Source organism: Coregonus clupeaformis, unplaced genomic scaffold (assembly GCF_020615455.1).
Source record: "Coregonus clupeaformis isolate EN_2021a unplaced genomic scaffold, ASM2061545v1 scaf0195, whole genome shotgun sequence".
Classification (NCBI taxonomy): domain Eukaryota; kingdom Metazoa; phylum Chordata; class Actinopteri; order Salmoniformes; family Salmonidae; genus Coregonus; species Coregonus clupeaformis.
Window position 1 is genome coordinate 139,577 of NW_025533650.1, and position 18,010 is coordinate 157,586.

At 44.5% G+C, this 18,010-nt stretch overlaps 1 protein-coding gene across 2 annotated transcripts; it reads right to left on the minus strand.

Moving 5' to 3' along the window:
* Positions 1-1,154: 1,154 nt before the first annotated feature.
* Positions 1,155-17,480, minus strand: LOC123484096 (threonine--tRNA ligase 1, cytoplasmic-like). 2 transcript variants are annotated; one of them, XM_045214069.1, is made up of 18 exons: positions 17,285-17,480; positions 16,592-16,767; positions 15,848-15,962; positions 15,573-15,694; positions 11,121-11,229; positions 10,743-10,807; positions 10,522-10,600; positions 7,434-7,580; positions 7,065-7,163; positions 5,563-5,729; positions 5,314-5,476; positions 4,576-4,713; positions 4,084-4,161; positions 3,872-3,972; positions 2,844-2,945; positions 2,457-2,529; positions 1,498-1,612; positions 1,155-1,368 (listed from the first exon to the last, which is right to left on the minus strand). In XM_045214069.1, the coding sequence occupies exons 1-18, from the start codon at positions 17,366-17,368 to the stop codon at positions 1,226-1,228; spliced, it is 2,076 nt and encodes a 691-aa protein (XP_045070004.1). In that variant the 5' UTR covers positions 17,369-17,480; the 3' UTR covers positions 1,155-1,225. The 2 variants fall into 2 exon arrangements, with proteins under 2 accessions (XP_045070004.1, XP_045070003.1); XM_045214068.1 differs by having other exon boundaries at positions 16,592-16,773.
* Between the last annotated feature and the right edge of the window lie 530 nt (positions 17,481-18,010).

Here is an 18,010-nt window from a genome sequence, read left to right on the forward strand (position 1 = left end):
CACTGATACTAATGGTGTTGGGAGTGTTCACTGATACTAATGGTGTTGGGAGTGTTCACTGATACTAATGGTGTTGGGAGTGTTCACTGATACTAATGGTGTTGGGAGTGTTCACTGATACTAATGGTGTTGGGAGTGTTCACTGATACTAATGGTGTTGGGAGTGTTCACTGATACTAATGGTCTATGTCACCACTTTGGAACTACTGTGGAACACTTATCGCACCAAACAACTCCCCAACTTTAAACATTTCAGAGAACAAAAGTCAATCAAGAGAGTGGGTACAAGGAATTTGAGGCTTTTTATCCTGCGTATTGGAAATAAGCTTTATTCTTTGGTCCATTTTAATCGAGTGACCGGTAATCTGTGTGATTGGAACGTGGGGCCAAGTCCAGCCTCTCCTCCTCTGGGAATGCTCACGGTCTGGTCACCCACTTACAGTGTCTGGCTCTGGGGACCGATACACACCAAAAGCCCCTGGCCTGAACCCAATTCACCTCCTCTCGGTCTCCCTCTCTTTCTGTCTCGGCAGTGAAGTGCTCGCATAGAACTAAGCACACAAAACCGCCGCCTTTGGCCAATAGCCGTTTTGTTGAGGAGATTCTTTGTCCAGTCTAGTCTGTGTTTGATCTGTGACCCCCCCCCCACACTCTCCGGGTTATAATGACCCCCCTCCTCCCTGTCTCCCCTAGCTGTTCTGTCACTGTTGTGACTCATGTCCTTTCCGTTCCGTCGCTCCCCCTCTCAATTAAAAGAGGGAAAAACTTCAAACCTTCCGACCTTCGTTCTGCCTTTCCTGTTTCCACTAAACACACACAGCTCCCTCTCCTATTTTAGCCAAATCCCCCCACGCTCCCTGCATATCCTGCCTGTCTTCTTCCAGTCTTTTAAAGGTATGGAGGGGTTTCTATTCTGATAGTGATAACACAGTCTTACATAACAGGGGTGAGTTGATTTAAGGAGTATTAACAACCAATCACAACTGTTGCCTGAAAACCCTGATAAAACGGACGTCTCTCCAACCAGTGCTGCACAATGAAACACTTACATACACAACAGCCCCATTAACATGACCATGTCCATAATGATAGTTACACACACACGCATGCAAGCACAGAGAAAGAGTGTTCAAAAGACATCCAGAAGAGTTTTATAAATTAAGATATTATATTTTATTACAAAAGTACAGTGAGCAATTCTTCATCTACAACAGGTGTGTGTGTGTTAGAAGTCATCCAGGTTGCTCCGTGTGTCTCGTAGGTGTGTGAGTGATGCCAGGACCTCTTCTGTCGGTCTCCTCCCTAGCTGCTTCCCCCCTCTGGTTCTCACACTTACTGTCCCACTCACACACTCCTTCTCTCCTACCACTGGACACACACACAGAACACACACGGAAAGAGAGAAATAAACAATTATTGAATTAACATCTTTACAAGCTGTGTCAGTTCATTTAGAATCTACAGTAATCTCATCCGTGATCACCCACGCACTCTTACCAAATATGTAGTTGTACTGGGCCAGCTGTGCAGAGCGGATCTTCTTATTTAAGGTGGCACCCTGGTCATCATCCACGTCAGCCATGAAGTCGGCCTCGCGGAACTGTCGGACCACCTTAACAAGAGCAAAACACACATCACTCACAGTGGTGGTAGAGTAGATAGGAACCAGGCTACGGTAGAATAACAGTAAGGACGGCACCTTTTAAATTCCACCCTGAGGGCCGAGACTCTGGTGGCTGTATTACCTGTCTATGTATCATCATGACAAACCCCAGATCAGCAGTGTTGATACTCTCCTCCCCTGGGGCTACATATACATTACATACAGGAGGATGTATCGTCAATGTTGTGACTGCCAGGCTTTTTACAAGACAAGTCTAGAGAGAAACAGGATCCGTGTCCTGATAAAGGCCTCTGAGGCTTTAAATGTCCAACATTACATGTCTATATTACATGTCATCTGCTGGGTCTGGTCTTAGCTGCTGCTGGCTCATTAATCATGTGACAGATGTAACTTGCAGAAAATATTGATATGTGAGTAGTGGCATGTACGTACCTAGCTGTGTTTCATTGTTGGTTCCCATGTGTTAAATAAACTAAAACCTGGTCACAAAATTACCCTCAAATCAAGTCCTTCTCAGAGTGTTGATGAATGGTGTGTGGGTACAGTGTTTGGATTATCCTTCGATCTTTGAGTCACTGAGGGATACAGCTTTTGATATGTGCTGAGTGATGTTGTGTTTGGTCGCGTGTATGGGGGTTTGATTTCAGCCTGCAGTACAGGGGCCATGTGTATCATGTGTCTGAGAGCAGGAGTGCTGATCTAGGACCAGGTTCCTCCTGTTCATGTAATCTTAAGTATTAAGATCCAAAAGGCAAAACTGACCCTAGATCAGCACTCCTACTCTGAGATGCTTGATACATACGGCCCCAGATCTAATATGATGAGTACTGACCTGTTGCGCATACGACTCACTACCTCCCCCTACAGGAATAATCATGACCTGCGCTGGAGACAACCACAGAGGCCTGAGAGAGACAGAAGGGAAAGAGAAACTGAGTGAGTAAGAGGAAGAGAAATGTGGGTAACCAAAACATTGAAACTGTATCATTTTAGATGAATGGGTCATGTGGTCCTCTGTAGCTCAGCTGGTAGAGCACGGCGCTTGTAACGCCAAGGTAGTGGGTTCGATCCCCGGGACCACCCATACACAAAAAAAATAAAATAAAAAAAAATGTATGCACTGTAAGTCGCTTTGGATAAAAGCGTCTGCTAAATGGCATATTATATATTATATTATTATCAAATCACAGATGTACAAACGGACAGACACTCTTCTCACCATTTCCCCCAAAAATTCTCGGCCAATATAGCGATCATGCGTTCCAGTGATCCCAGAACAGCTCTGTGGACCATCACTGGTCTGTGGGTCTCTCCATCCCCCCTGAGAGAGAGAGCGAGAGAAGGTGAAAGAGAGCGAGGGAGAGGGAAGAGAGAGAGAGAGAGAGAGGGAAGAGAGAGGGAAGAGAGAGAGAGAAGAGAGAAGAGAGAGAAAGAGAGAAAGAGGGAGAGAGAGAAAGAGAGAGAGAGGAGAGAGAGGAGAGAGAGAAAGAGGAGAGAAAGAGAGAGAGAAGGAGAGAGAGAAGGAGAGAGAGAGAGAAAGAGGGAGAGAGAGAGGAGGAGAGAAAGAGGGAGAGAGAGAAAGAGAGAAAGAAAGAGAGAGAGAGAGAAAAAGAGAGAGCGAGAGAGAGAGAGGGAGGGGGAGAGAGAGAGAGGGAGGGAGAGGGAAGAGAGAAATAGGGTGAGAGGGGTAGAGGAGATGGAGAGGAGGGATTTGCATGAAGAAAATAAACTGGTGCAGCATGTGCTTAATAATGAGGCTCACTTCAATCTTTTAAAGCTACAATCTGCTGTTGAAACAATAACAAATTGGACACCCCGCCTCTGTTTCGGTCAAAAGCTAAGGGATGGCCCAGGAGAAATGTAACCACTCTGAAATTCAGAGTTATGGATGCAAGGACTGACCATCCATGATATAAACATTTGTTTTAAACATGTTTTGTGGCTATACAGTGTGTTTACATGTATGTTGTTTACAAACATTGGCGTAAAACAAGCTTATATTTGGGGTTCTGATGGGGTACGACAGTTGAACTAAGAACATGAGGCATAACATATTCTTCAAGAATCAAATTAGTCCAAAAATGGATGTAGCAACTAAGGATTCTAGCTTTAAATTCCCCTCAGTCTAATAACAATGTTTCCAACCACATGCAATCCAATTACATGTATCAGTTAGATAAGAGCAGAAGCTGCATCAGGGAACATCCCAGAACACACAGGTTAAACTGACACAGATGACTGACTCACCCCACATACTGAAGGTCAAATCTGATTGGCAGCTGGAAGTCCAATTGGATGGTGGCACACTGGTGCTGTCGACCAATGGCATCCTTGATCTGGATGTCAATCTAGGACAACAGGAAGATGTGGGAGTGTTAATAACAGGGCTCTGTTCAGGGGGGGTGCAGCGTTACACAACGTTACACAACGTTCAGACAGAAGGGTCCTGTGTAACTGACCTTTGGCCCGTAGAACGCTCCATCTCCTGGGTTGAGCTGCCAGCGCTCTCCAAACTGCTGCAGACTCCTCTCCAACTGCTGCTCAGAGAGAAAGAGACAGAGAGAGGTAGAGAGAGGAGAGCGGGGGGACAAGAGGGAGGGGTGGGGAGTGAAAGAGGGAAGAGGGGAAGAAAGTGGGACAGAGAAAAATGATCTTATTTCTTAATTGAGCTTCTCTTCTCTTTGTTCATTTCCTGAGCTTTTATCCACACAGGGAGAGGCAGGGAGCATAGACAGCAGCCACAGAACAGACAGGGCTTTGACTTTCTGTTACATCCACATGGCCATATATCAACACTGATTGGATAAGTGTCTCTCATTATGTGATGTCATTATGCTTACAGTAGAGGAGGCTATGTACTGTGATTTATAGCCTCACTTGTGGGACAGTAAACACACATTTACACAGCTGGCTCTGTGTTCATCTGTCTGTATGTGTGTGTCTGTGTGTACCTGCTCAGCGTGGTCCCACAGTGCAGGCTCCCCCAGGCAGGGTGTAGGTCGGGTGGAGAGGAGACAGTGGAAGGAGAATCCAAACACTCGATAAACACTCCTCACAAACTCCAAACACGCTATGATCTCCTCCTCCAACTGACAGAGACAGAGAGAGAGTGGGAGGGGGGGGATAGAGTGAAGGGAGAAAGAGAGGCAGAGGAAGGGATTGGGGGGCAGGAGTACAGCCAGATAAGGAGGACAGAGTGGTGGAGACAGAAGAATAGAGAATGTAAATACAATATTGTAAAATACATTATAAATAGACAGATGTGAAACTGGAGAGTCCAGGGGTTAAGGGTTAACTCAGAGATGAGTCCAGGGCTTTAGGGGTTAAGGGTTAACCCAGAGATTACTCCAGGGCTTTAGGGGTTAAGGGTTAACTCTGAGATGAGTGAGGAGGAACAGTTGATATATTGACTGTTCCAGTGAAGTGTTCCAGTGATTGGATTAGCCAGAGTGGAAAACAAACCTCACAATATCATGTGAATCAGTGTGTGTATAAGCGCAAGTGTGTGTGTGTGTGTGTGTGTGTGTGTGTATGTGGTTTAATGGGATGAGGGGATCATTGGGGGAGTCAGGGATACAATCCCACTTTCTCCCACTGTCTGCTGTCCTAGGACTTTCCGGGGTGGAAAATGTGAGACAAATATCCAAAAAGGTTCAAATGACAGGAATTGTCTTTGTGTGTGTGTGTACCTGTTCAGGAGTGCAGAAGATGTGTGCGTCGTCCTGGCAGAACCTGCGGACCCGGGTGAGACCACCCAGAGCGCCGGACAGTTCGTTCCGATGCAGAGCCCCGAAATCGGCCCAACGCAACGGGAGCTCTCTCCATGACCTTACACGCTGCTCAAACATCAGACTGAAACAGAGAGAGGTGTTTGTGAGACGTCCTGACCAACGTGTGGGGCTGAGTATGAGCGAGAACGTAAGTGTGTGTGTTCTCACCAGTGTGCAGGGCAGTTCATGGGTTTGAGTGCGTAGGTGTGTGTGTCACCGGTCACAGTGAACATGTTTTCACTGTAGTGTTCCCAGTGACCCGAACGCTCCCACAATGCAGTGCTGTATAGAGTAGGGGTCACAACCTCATTGAAGCCACGCCTCCTGTACTCAGTCTGGGGGGGGGTATGGACAGAAGAGGGGGGGGTGGACAGAAGGAAGGGAGGAGGGAGGGAGGGGGAGGAAGAGGGGTCATGGAGAAGGGGGGAGAGAAAGGGAGGAAGAGAGAGATGTAACAACTTAATTATTACAGACAGATTTATTCTATGTGTGTGTCTGAGTGTATATGTATGTGGGTGTGCTCGTGTGTTATCCATGGTTATTTGGAGAACAGACAGTCACAGTGTAGTAATTGGGGTGATTTCCTGACTACTGACCACAACAGGAGTGTCCTGAGGTTACTGTCAGGGTAAAGATGTCTGAATGAGCGGCTGTGTGTGTGTGTGTGTGTGTGTGTACGTGCAAGCGTACTTTGCTGATTGTCGTGGCCATTCTAAAATCATTTTAAAAATACTAAGAGTGTGTTTGTAAATTCACTTTGGAGTGCCAGAGCGTGCTCTGGGCGTTTGTAAATTCAGAGCGTTGTCATATTGTCCGTTTGTAAATTCAGAGTGTCTCGCTCTCGGAGCGTTCAGAGCACACACTGGACGCTCTGGCCGAGGAGTAGGGTTGATCCGAGCGTTCTGACCACACAACGGCAGTCAAGCACCCAAGCTAACTGGCTAACGTTGGCTAGCTTGCTAGCTACTTCCAGACACAAGTGAGAGGACACTCACTCTGACCATTTTACTCACCCTAGCAGAGCTGGTTAGGTTGTTTTCATGTTATCAAGAGCATTGGTGACTGTAACTGTGCTGCTGGCAACAATTTACTTACGCTTTTTTTGCCGACGCTTACTGACACAGATCATATTCGACGGGTGTTGAGCGTTCGTAAATTCATCAGTTATTCTGTGCTCTGGCACACTCAGACGAGTGCTCTGAAATCGGAGTAGATAGCCAGAGTGAATTTACGAACGCACCCTAAGTCAACCAAAGCGAAGTTGGTAGAATGTTTGAATTTAGAATGTTTGGTTGATAAGCGTAACGGGACTCCTAATTCAAGTGAATGATTTCACCGTTCTATTCACTCTATTTCTATGCATTTAACACTATCCGATAGGCAAAATACAGATAAATAACCTTTGAAAAACTGGGCCCAGGAGACAAGTGGCTTTTTTCTGATGAAGAGATGGGAAAAACTACAAGCCATTCCGGGGGTGTTGGAGTTGGCTGCAGAGCTTCCTGTGAATCTTGGATGTATTTTGTAGAAGTAGTAGCTAATAAGATAGGATTGGTAAGTATAGTACGTTTGTGTGTATGTTACTGTCCATTTTATATTTTATATCAATACAAATAAATAATAATTCCAGCATAAAAATGGTGATGCGTCTTTGTGTGTGCGTGTGTTACCTTGATAAAGTCAGTGAGTGTGTTGTAGATGTGAGCTCCTTTAGGCAGGAAGAAGCAGCTTCCAGGACTGACGTCATTAAAGAAGAACAGCTCCTGGTCCTGGAGGCAACACATACACACGTTACCATATCAGTATACGCTCCATTTTGGAGACACCGTAGCACATGCCTCACAGTTAGCCAAGATGCTTAGCTAGCCTACTAAAATAGTTTAGTTCGCTAGTTAGCAATAGCTTCTACACTATTCTGCTAGCTACAGTAGCGCTGCCGTGCCAATAATAACCAGTCTCCAAAAAGGACGGGTGTCTCCAGTTGTTTATATTTCTATGCGTATTGGACCTAGATCTTTTTTCTTCCCTCTCCACCTCACCTTGCCGATGCGTCTGTGGTCTCTCTTCCGTGCCTCCTCCTGTTCCCTCTCCCACTCCTCCCTCTCCCTCTCTCCTGGGAAGGCCACACCCATCACACGCATCACACCTGACGAGCCAACAGGATTGGTCAACGTTACGGGAGACACCTGAACAGCGAGAGGGGGGGACAGAGAAGAAAGAGAGAGTAGCAGAAGAGAGAAATATACTGAACAAAAATATAAACGCAACATGTAAAGTGTTGGTCCCATGTTTCATGAGCTGAAATAAAAGATTCCAGAAATGTTCCATATGCACAAAAAGCTTATTTCTCTCAAATTATGTGCACAAATTTGTTTACACCCGTTAGTGAGCATTTCTCCTTTGCCAAGATAATCCATCCACCTGACAGATGTGGCATACCACAAAGCTGATTAAACAGAATGATCATTACACAGGTGCACCTTGTGCTTGGGACAATAAAAGGCCACCCTCAAATGTGCAGTTTTGTCACACAACACCACAGACGTATCAAGTTTTATAGGGAGCGTGCAATTGGCATGCTGACTGCAGGAATGTCCACCAGAGCTGTTGCTAGAGGATTGAATGTTCATTTCTCTACCATAAAGCAGTCTTTTTAGAGAATTTGGCAGTACGTTCACCCAGTCTCATAACCGCAGATCACGTGTATGGTGTTGATTGGGTGAGTGGTTTGCTGATGTCAACGTTGTGAACAGAGTGCCCCATGGGGGCGATAGGGTTATGGTATGGGCAAGCATAAGCTAAGGATGGACAATGAACACAACTGCATTTTATCAATAGCAATTTTAATGCACAGAGATACCGTGACGAGATCAACTCTATGCGAAGGAGATGTGTCACACCAGATAAGGACTGGTTTTCTGATCCACAGCCCTACCTTTTTTTTTTAAGGTATCTGTGACCAACAGATGCATATCTGTATTCCCAGTCATGTGAAATCCATAAATTTGGGCCTAATGAATGTATTTCAATTGACTGATTTCCTTATATGAACTGTAACTCAGTACAATCTTTGAAATTGTTACATGCTGCATTTATATTTTTGTTCAGTATATATACGGTATGTCCCGGCCATCTTTGTTCCATAGCCGCCATTTTGGAACCACTGCTCTACAGATAATGGGTAGGGGCTGCGTTTCCCCTTGGGACAATAGAGATTGACAGGATTTGACTTGGCGGGGGCAGGAAACTGGCCATTACAATCACAACATCCTGCTTCTGGTATTGTTTCAATGGCTATTGCTCTCCCAGCGTGGAAAGTGGAAATTCCATTCTGACCAGTACAACACCAGTATGGAAATTCCACTTTCCCCAGCACAACACAACAGCATGAAAGCAACTAGTAGTGCTGAGCGATTAACCAAACAGCTAATTGACCAACGTCGGTTCAATTATTTGAATTCCATTTAGTTCATAATTTCTTCTGTGAGCTCGATGCAGTTTCTCTAGAGATAAATCAGATCATGCCTGAACTGTGCGATGTAGTAGGGAGTTGTAGTTTCCAACAGGCCAATATTCTACATAGTTTAGTGCAGAAAACGTGGTAATTAACTACAATGACCATAATCCATTGCGCACCCGCCTACTTGTCCGGTTTGTGTGGAGCAGACATAGAGAAAAGAGAGAACGGGCGATCAAGAGTGATATAGAGCAGATGCTTCGTGAGGTATCTCTACCTGAAAATCCATTATATAAGTGATTGATAGTTGGTATTCAGCAGTCATAAAAGTATGCCTTATTTACTTTGAAGAACTACTAAAATAGTGATTTTGTCACAGAGCATAGGCAGCAGCTCTATAGAGATGAGATGACTTGTAATAAAATAAAATAAATATTTTACTAAAGTAAAGTAATGTGAATAAATGATGGTTAATAAGTGATAAGCAGTAAAGGGCATTCTACCATCATAGGAATTGTATTGTGTTGTTGTTACAGCATTCAACCCACATAATGCATAGTGCATTTAATATCACAAAAACAAATACTGAAACCGAAAAGCGCAATTATTTTTGTAGAATCAAACTGAAACCGAACAGACCTCAAGCACTAATTGCTCAACGCTAGCAAATAGGTCATGGTTGGCATCACGGGTTACCATGCTACAACTCTAACGCTTCTAGGAAAAAAACAAGCAGCGTTTTGTTCCGCTTGTCTTCAGTGTGTCATGTTGTTCTGACTTGTTAGTCTCCAGTGCATCATTTAACTGGCCAGTGACTGCCAAGTGACTGTCAATTACCAGCGCAGTCCCACTATACATTAATATCAGGAAGAGGTCAGAGTTAATGGCTATATTGCATGGTAATGTCACAGCCCATGTTACGAGTTAAACAGTAATCAGGTTTCCATTCAACCTTTTTATGCGAGTAAAGTACATATTGGATAAAACATGTCACTACAGGCCTGATGGAAACATTTCCCTGTAAACTTTCCAAATGTAGACAAAACAAAATACACTAGACAAGGTGGGATCTTTTTGTGTCTGTAAAATTAATTATGAGATATAATTAAATGGCGGTGGAAATGCTTTTATGCGCAAATATTTATATAACAACCATCATATCGAAGTAAACTTGGAGTCACGTGATGACAAGTCTGTGTGGTCCTCCCACTACGACACGTCGGGAAAGCATGCAGTTTATTAGAGTACAGATTAAATAAGTTATAATGAACTTCAAAGGGTGGTGAATGCAAGGTGATGAGCTTGATGCTCCTTTCAAATAGTGTATCAAGGGTCTGATGCTTGGCTGCCGTTTACAAATCAAAATAATCTCGCTCTTTTGTCCATAATAATCTCATCATGTAAACTATTCCCACACTGTATCTGCCAGCTGTTGGCTACAGCACACGTGCCAATACCAGAGTGGGCACATTCGCTATATTGTTTGTGACAAAACCATCAGTAGAGATGAAAATGCGATGGAAACCCATTTATCTTGTGCTTTTTTTAATCCTGTACATTGAGTTTTACGTCCAGCGTAGTTTAGATGTCATGAGGAGAAGACAAGAACTGTATATTCCTCACTGAACTGATATACAGGCAGGGAGGCTGACACACACACACACACGTACCTGCAGCATCTTGAAGACCTTGAGGAGACCAGTGTGAGGGAGGAGAGGACCATTGCAGACTCCTATGCTGTCGCCACACCTGACCCACACACGGAACAGGAAGAGATGGACATGTCATCCTAGTATCCAGTAATTTCTCTTTAAAAACACAGACCATGACTGTAGCGTTACCATGTGGTGAGTATGTGTTGTATCAGGCTGTGAAATGTTGAGCAACAAACCTGTACACTGTGACAGTAGGACCACTCATCTGTTCTTCAATCAACTGGAGTCTCAGAGCTCTGTCCTAGATGACAGAACACACTCAGTTAGTACACACACACACGCTATTGTATCACGGCCACACCCCTTGAATTAGAGACATTCCTAGATGATGACCATTACAGGCAGTGGTTAAAGACAACACATGTAAACAGTCAATTCCAGAAGCTGCTACAGGTAGGAGCCGAGCAACACACCTACATTCTAGAATACTGTGGGCCATAACTGTAATGCCAGCTAATGTCACATCTAAATGGCACCCTATTCCCTATATAGGGACACAGGATGCCATTTCAGATGCAGCCAATGACAGACAAACAGAGCCAGTGACCTCTGACCTGGAAGAGCTCTGTAACTTCCTGTGTGTTCAGCTCCAGTCTGGAGAGAGGAAGCTTCTGGCCAGCGGCCTCCTTGCATCTCTCCTCCAGCTCAGCTAGGGACAGGGCACTGGGAGAGAGACCAGGGGTTAGTACTGCTTCTCTCTCTCTGTGTGTGTCCATTTAAATTACAGGTTTAATGCAACAAAATAGTAAAAACGCCAAGGGGGATGAATACTTTTGCAAGGCACACACACACACACACACACACACACACACACACACACACACACACACACACACACACACACACACACACACACACACACACACACACACACACACACACACACACACACACACACACACACACACACACACACACACACACACACACACACACACACACACACACCTTAGCCAGGTCCTCTGTAGCTCAGCTGGGAGAGCACGGCGCTTGTAACGCCAAGGTAGTGGGTTCGATCCCCGGGACCACCCATAAACAAAAAATTTATGCACGCATGACTGTAAGTCGCTTTGGATAAAAGCGTCTGCTAAATGGCATATTAAATACATTTAAACTCAGTTTTTCACAATTCCTGACATTTAATCCTAGTAAAAATTCCCTGTCTTAGGTCAGTTAGGATCACCACTTTATTTTAAGAATGTGAAATGTCAGAATAATTGTAGAGAGAATGATTTATTTCAGCTTTTATTTATTTCATCACATTCCCAGTGGGTCAGAAGTTTACATACACTCAATTAGTATTTGGTAGCACTGCCTTTAAATTGTTTAACATGGGTCAAACGTTTCGGGTAGCCTTCCACAAGCTTCCCACAATACGTTGGGTGAATTTTGGCCCATTCCTCCTGACAGAGCTGGTGTAACTGAGTCAAGTTTGTAGGCCTCCTTGCTCGCACACGCTTTTTCAGTTCTGCCCACACATTTTCTATAGGATTGAGGTCAGGGCTTTGTGATGGCCACTCCAATACCTTGACTTTGTTGTCCTTAAGCCATTTTGCCACAACTTTGGAAGTATGCTTGGGGCCATTGTCCATTTGGAAGACCCATTTGCGACCAAGCTTTAACTTCCTGACTGATATCTTGAGATGTTGCTTCAATATATCCACATAATTTTCCTTCCTCATGATGCCATCTATTTTGTGAAGTGCACCAGTCCCTCCTGCAGCAAAGCACCCCCACAGCATGATGCTGCCACCCCCGTGCTTCACGTTGGGATGGTGTTCTTTGGCTTGCAAGCACCCCCTTTTTCCTCCAAACATAACGATGGCCAAACAGTTCTATTTTTGTTTCACCAGACCAGAGGACATTTCTCCAAAAAGTACGATCTTTGTCCCCATGTGCAGTTGCAAACCGTAGTCTGGCTTTTTTATGGCGGTTTTGGAGCAGTGGCTTCTTCCTTGCTGAGCGGCCTTTCAGGTTATGTCGATATAGGACTCGTTTTACTGTGGATATAGATACTTTTGTACCTGTTTCCTCCAGCATCTTCACAAGGTCCTTTGCTGTTGTTCTGGCATTGATTTACACTTTTCGCACCAAAGTTCATTCATCTCTAGGACACAGAACAAGTCTCCTTCCTGAGCGGTATGACCACTGCGTGGTCCCATGGTGTTTATACTTGCGTACTATTGTTTGTACAGATGAACATGGTACCTTCAGGCGTTTGGAAATTGCTCCCAAGGATGAACCAGACTTGTGGAGGTCTACAATTTTTTTTCTGAGGTCTTGGCTGATTTCTTTTGATTTTCCCATGATGTCAAGCAAAGAGGCACCGAGTTTGAAGGTAGGCCTTGAAATACATCCACAGTTACACCTCCAATTGACTCAAATGATGTCAATTAGCCTATCAGAAGCATCATTTTCTGGAATTTTCCAAGCTGTTTAAAGGCACAGTGAACTTAGTGTATGTAAACTTCTGACCCACTGGAATTGTGATACAGTGAATTATAAGTGAAATAATATGTCTGTAAACAATTGTTGGAAAAATTACTTGTGTCATGCACAAAGTAGATGTCCTAACCAACTTGCCAAAACTATAGTTTGTTAACAATACATTTGTGGAGTGGTTGAAAAAAACGAGTTTTAATGACTCCAACCTAAGTGTATGTAAACTTCAGACTTCAGCTGTATGTACAGTTAACACCTGTTAATTGAAATGCATTCCAGGTGACTACCTCATGAAGCTAGTTGAGAATGCCAAGAGTGTGCAAAGCTGTCATCAAGGTAAAGGGTGGCTTCTTTGAAGAATCTCAAATATAAAATATAATTAGATTTGTTTAACACTTTTTTGGTTACTACATGATTGCATATGAGTTATTTCATAGTTTTGATGTCTTCACTATTATTCTACAATGTAGAAAATAGTAAAAATAAAGAAAAACCCTGGAATGAGTAGGTGTGTCCAAACTTTTGACTGGTACTGTATGTATGTATATACAGTGGGGAGAACAAGTATTTGATACACTGCCGATTTTGCAGGTTTTCCTACTTACAAAGCATGTAGAGGTCTGTAATTTTTATCATAGGTACACTTCAACTGAGATAGACGGAATCTAAAACAAAAATCCAGAAAATCACACTGTATGATTTTTAAGTAATTAATTTGCATTTTATTGCATGACATAAGTATTTGATCACCTACCAACCAGTAAGAATTCCGGCTCTCACAGACCTGTTCATTTTTCTTTAAGAAGCCCTCCTGTTCTCCACTCATTACCTGTATTAACTGCACCTGTTTGAACTCGTTACCTGTATAAAAGACACCTGTCCACACACTCAATCAAACAGACTCCAACCTCTCCACAATGGCCAAGACCAGAGAGCTGTGTAAGGACATCATGGATACAATTGTAGACCTGCACAAGGCTGGGATGGGCTACAGGACAATAGGCAAGCAGCTTGGTGAGAAGGCAACAACTGTTGGCGCAATAATTAGAAAATGGAAGAAGTTCAAGATGACGGTCAATCACCCTCGGTCTGGGGCTCCATGCAAGATCTCACCTCGTGGGGCATCAATGATCATGAGGAAGGTGAGGGATCAGCCCAGAACTACACGGCAGGACCTGGTCAATGACCTGAAGAGAGCTGGGACCACAGTCTCAAAGAAAACCATTAGTAACACACAACGCCGTCATGGATTAAAATCCTGCAGCGCACGCAAGGCCCCCCTGCTCAAGCCAGCGCATGTCCAGGCCCGTCTGAAGTTTGCCAATGACCATCTGGATGATCCAGAGGAGGAATGGGAGAAGGTCATGTGGTCTGATGAGACAAAAATATAGCTTTTTGGTCTAAACTCCACTCGCCGTGTTTGGAGGAAGAAGAAGGATGAGTACAACCCCAACAACACCATCCCAACCGTGAAGCATAGAGGTGGAATCATCATTCTTTGGGGATGCTTTTCTGCAAAGGGAACAGGATGACTGCAACGTATTGAGGGGAGGATGGATGGGGCCATGTATCGCGAGATCTTGGCCAACAACCTCCTTCCCTCAGTAAGAGCATTGAAGATGGGTTGTGGCTGGGTCTTCCAGCATGACAACGACCCGAAACACACAGCCAGGGCAACTAAGGAGTGGCTCCGTAAGAAGCATCTCAAGGTCCTGAAGTGGCCTAGCCAGTCTCCAGACCTGAACCCAATAGAAAATCTTTCGAGGGAGCTGAAAGTCCGTATTGCCCAGCGACAGCCCCGAAACCTGAAGGATCTGGAGAAGGTCTGTATGGAGTTTGTGGGCCAAAATCCCTGCTGCAGTGTGTGCAAACCTGGTCAAGACCTACAGGAAACGTATGATCTCTGTAATTGCAAACGAAGGTTTCTGTACCAAATATTAAGTACTGCTTTTCTGATGTATCAAATACTTATGTCATGCAATAAAATGCAAATTAATTACTTAAAAATCATACAATGTGATTTTCTGGATTTTTGTTTTAGATTCTGTCTCTCACAGTTGAAGTGTACCTATGATAAAAATTACAGACCTCTACATGCTTTGTAAGTAGGAAAACCTGCAAAATCGGCAGTGTATCAAATACTTGTTCTCCCCACTGTATGTATGTGTGTATGTATGTATGTATGTATGTATGTATCCTCATTCAGACAGGTCAAAAACGTGGTGGGCGTGGGAGAGTCAGAAAGTAGGTGAGACTGTGGCCTCCTTTCAGCTCTCCTCTACCTAGCTCAGGGGAACCTACTGAGCACTAGGAGACTGGGTCAGAGGTCAAAGGTGAAGAATGAGAGGTCAGGGTCCCTGTTAGAAAACAAATGCATCCCTCCTTCCTTCCTTCCCTCCCTCCCTCAAAGTAGCTGTTCTGTCTTAAAAGAGGCGCCACACGATGAGTAGATTGTTAGTGGGGTAAAATGTATGCACGCATGACTGTAAGTCGCTTTGGATAAAAGCGTCTGCAAAATGACATATATTATTATAAATTATATGATATAGAGGGAAATGTCTTACCTGTTCTCCAGGAGGTGGTCACAGTAGAGGCCAGACTCTGACACGCCCTCTCTGCACACCTCTGCCCCAAACACCCCCTCTAACACCCCCCCCACTACACACGCTCCTGTCCTCCACACTGCCTGGGGGAGAGAGGGAGGCAGAAAGGGAGAAGATGAAAGAGATGAGCGAGAGGAGATGAGAGAGAGAAGAGGTCAACTTCTGCATCTTTGATTGCTCCACATGTAAGATCTTCTATTGGGTTAGATGATTGAGGGAATGTTCTTAGTAAGTACCTGTTTGCCCTCTGTGGTGTCGAAGCCCAGTAGCTGTAGTTCACAGTCAGCCTCCAGGGGGCGAAGCAGCTCCCACAGCTCTCCATTCACCCTGCTTACTAGAGCACCTTTCACACTGCACAGACATGGAGAGTTAGAGATAATGTCAATGTATGTTTGCTTACACCTATCCAATTTGACCAAACTCCAATCTGAAAGCAAACACAGATGGGACACATAGGTGTCCCAGGGAGTTACTAAGGCTGCGTTTAGACAGGCAGCCCAATTCTGATATTTTTTTCACTAATTGGTCTGTTGACCAATCAGATCAGCTCTGAAAAATATCTGATGTGCAAAGATCTGATGTGATTGGTCAAAAGACCAATTAGTGGAAAAAATATCAGAATTGGGCTGCCTGTTTAAACGCAGCACATGTGTTCTGAGGGATAACCAGTGCTTGACCTGGAAAGGAGCTCACTGGAGCAGAGTACCGGCACCTCAACATTTCTGCTGCTTGAGTTCCTGCACCTCTTATTGAATATTAGCTCAAAGGTATTGCCGAGTTCCTTCACCAAAATATAAACAGTACCGGCACTCAAAATAACTACCAGCAACTATTTCATTCCAAGTCAAGCACTGGGGATAACCCTTCGCTGACTTTTAGGATTCTGAATCAACACACACACACACACACACACACACACACACACACACACACACACACACACACACACACACACACACACACACGTCTGAGAGGCTAACCGTGCGTTCTGGGCGATGAGTGAGGGCGTGGTCACTCCTGTGGTGCCCTTCACCGTCCTGCCATCAGCCAATCGGACGCTGAGGGCCTGTTCTGTGGTGCCGCTTGTCCTCGGCTGGCCCCGTCTCTCTCTGAGAGACTCAAACACCCGCACACGCTCAGACAGAGCAGAGGACGCCTGTATCTAGAGGCAGAGGGGAGGAGAAAGTAGGAAACAAGAGAATAGGAAAGAAGAGAGCACAGGGGTCAATATGAACAACAATACAGACAACGGGATTATACTATTACCATGTAATCCTTATAGATGCAAATCTTCGCACAATATGGAATTCATAACAAAACGTATGGTATTATGATCATACATACATACATACATTAGTAGTTGCATATTTCAGAGAGAGAGAGGACCCAATAATAAGCTTAACCAAACACCCCTCAAAAACCCCTTGTGGTCACACAGAGAGACACAAATTACATGACAGATTATCGTGCAGTCTTGTTTGGCCGTCATAACACCTTCAGGGCTATTCATAGATCCATCCAATGGTTTGTCAGAGGACACGCCCACACCTATCATAGGAAAATGTTACGCCACTTATTTGGAGAAGGCTAGCTACACAATCCAATGATACTGTACTCAGCTGGTCAGTACAGCTACATTTCATATCAGAACACGGTTTGATAAGGTTGCACACCTTGCTATAGTGCCTCTGAGAGCGAAGCACTGCCCGAACTGACGGCCGACAGACGGGAAACCGTAACAGCACGGTCACGACCATCCTTAATTCACCGGTTTCACCGACAACTTTCCATAATCATAACATTTCACACTCGTCTCTTACGCTGCAAGCGGCCATAACACCGGAAGAATGAAGTTGATGGGGAAGAAAGGTGATTGGCCAGCAAGGGAAGAGGGCGGAAACTTGTGATGTAGTAGCAAGTGCGCGCACGTTGGTGAGCGTCAACAAAAAAAGGCGCGCTCACCGTTAATTTATACATCTCAGTGGCGCCCGCGATCCATTTCAGGCACACGAGACTAACTTCACAGCATCCATCTAAAACCGACTTGCCATGAAAATGACCAGAATCTATTTAACATAGGCATGCTCAATTCCTACATTTAGTCAAATTACGCCCAAGATCAAAAGAGTGGAGCGATCAATAAATCCATCCCAACGTGAGTAGATCACTGCATCTGTGCAGCGCCTGAACATAATTTATCCATATCCATTCATTGATTGGCTACATGAAGAGAAGAAAAGCAGAGAATATTGTAGCTCAGAGCACAATTATTAGGTTATTACATGCACATAGCTCAAAAGTACTCGCCTATAACGTGGGGCAGAAATTAAGCTACTTTGAACAGACTTCTGGAAGGAATAGTATGAATAGCCTATTTCGTTTACATTGTTTTAATATAG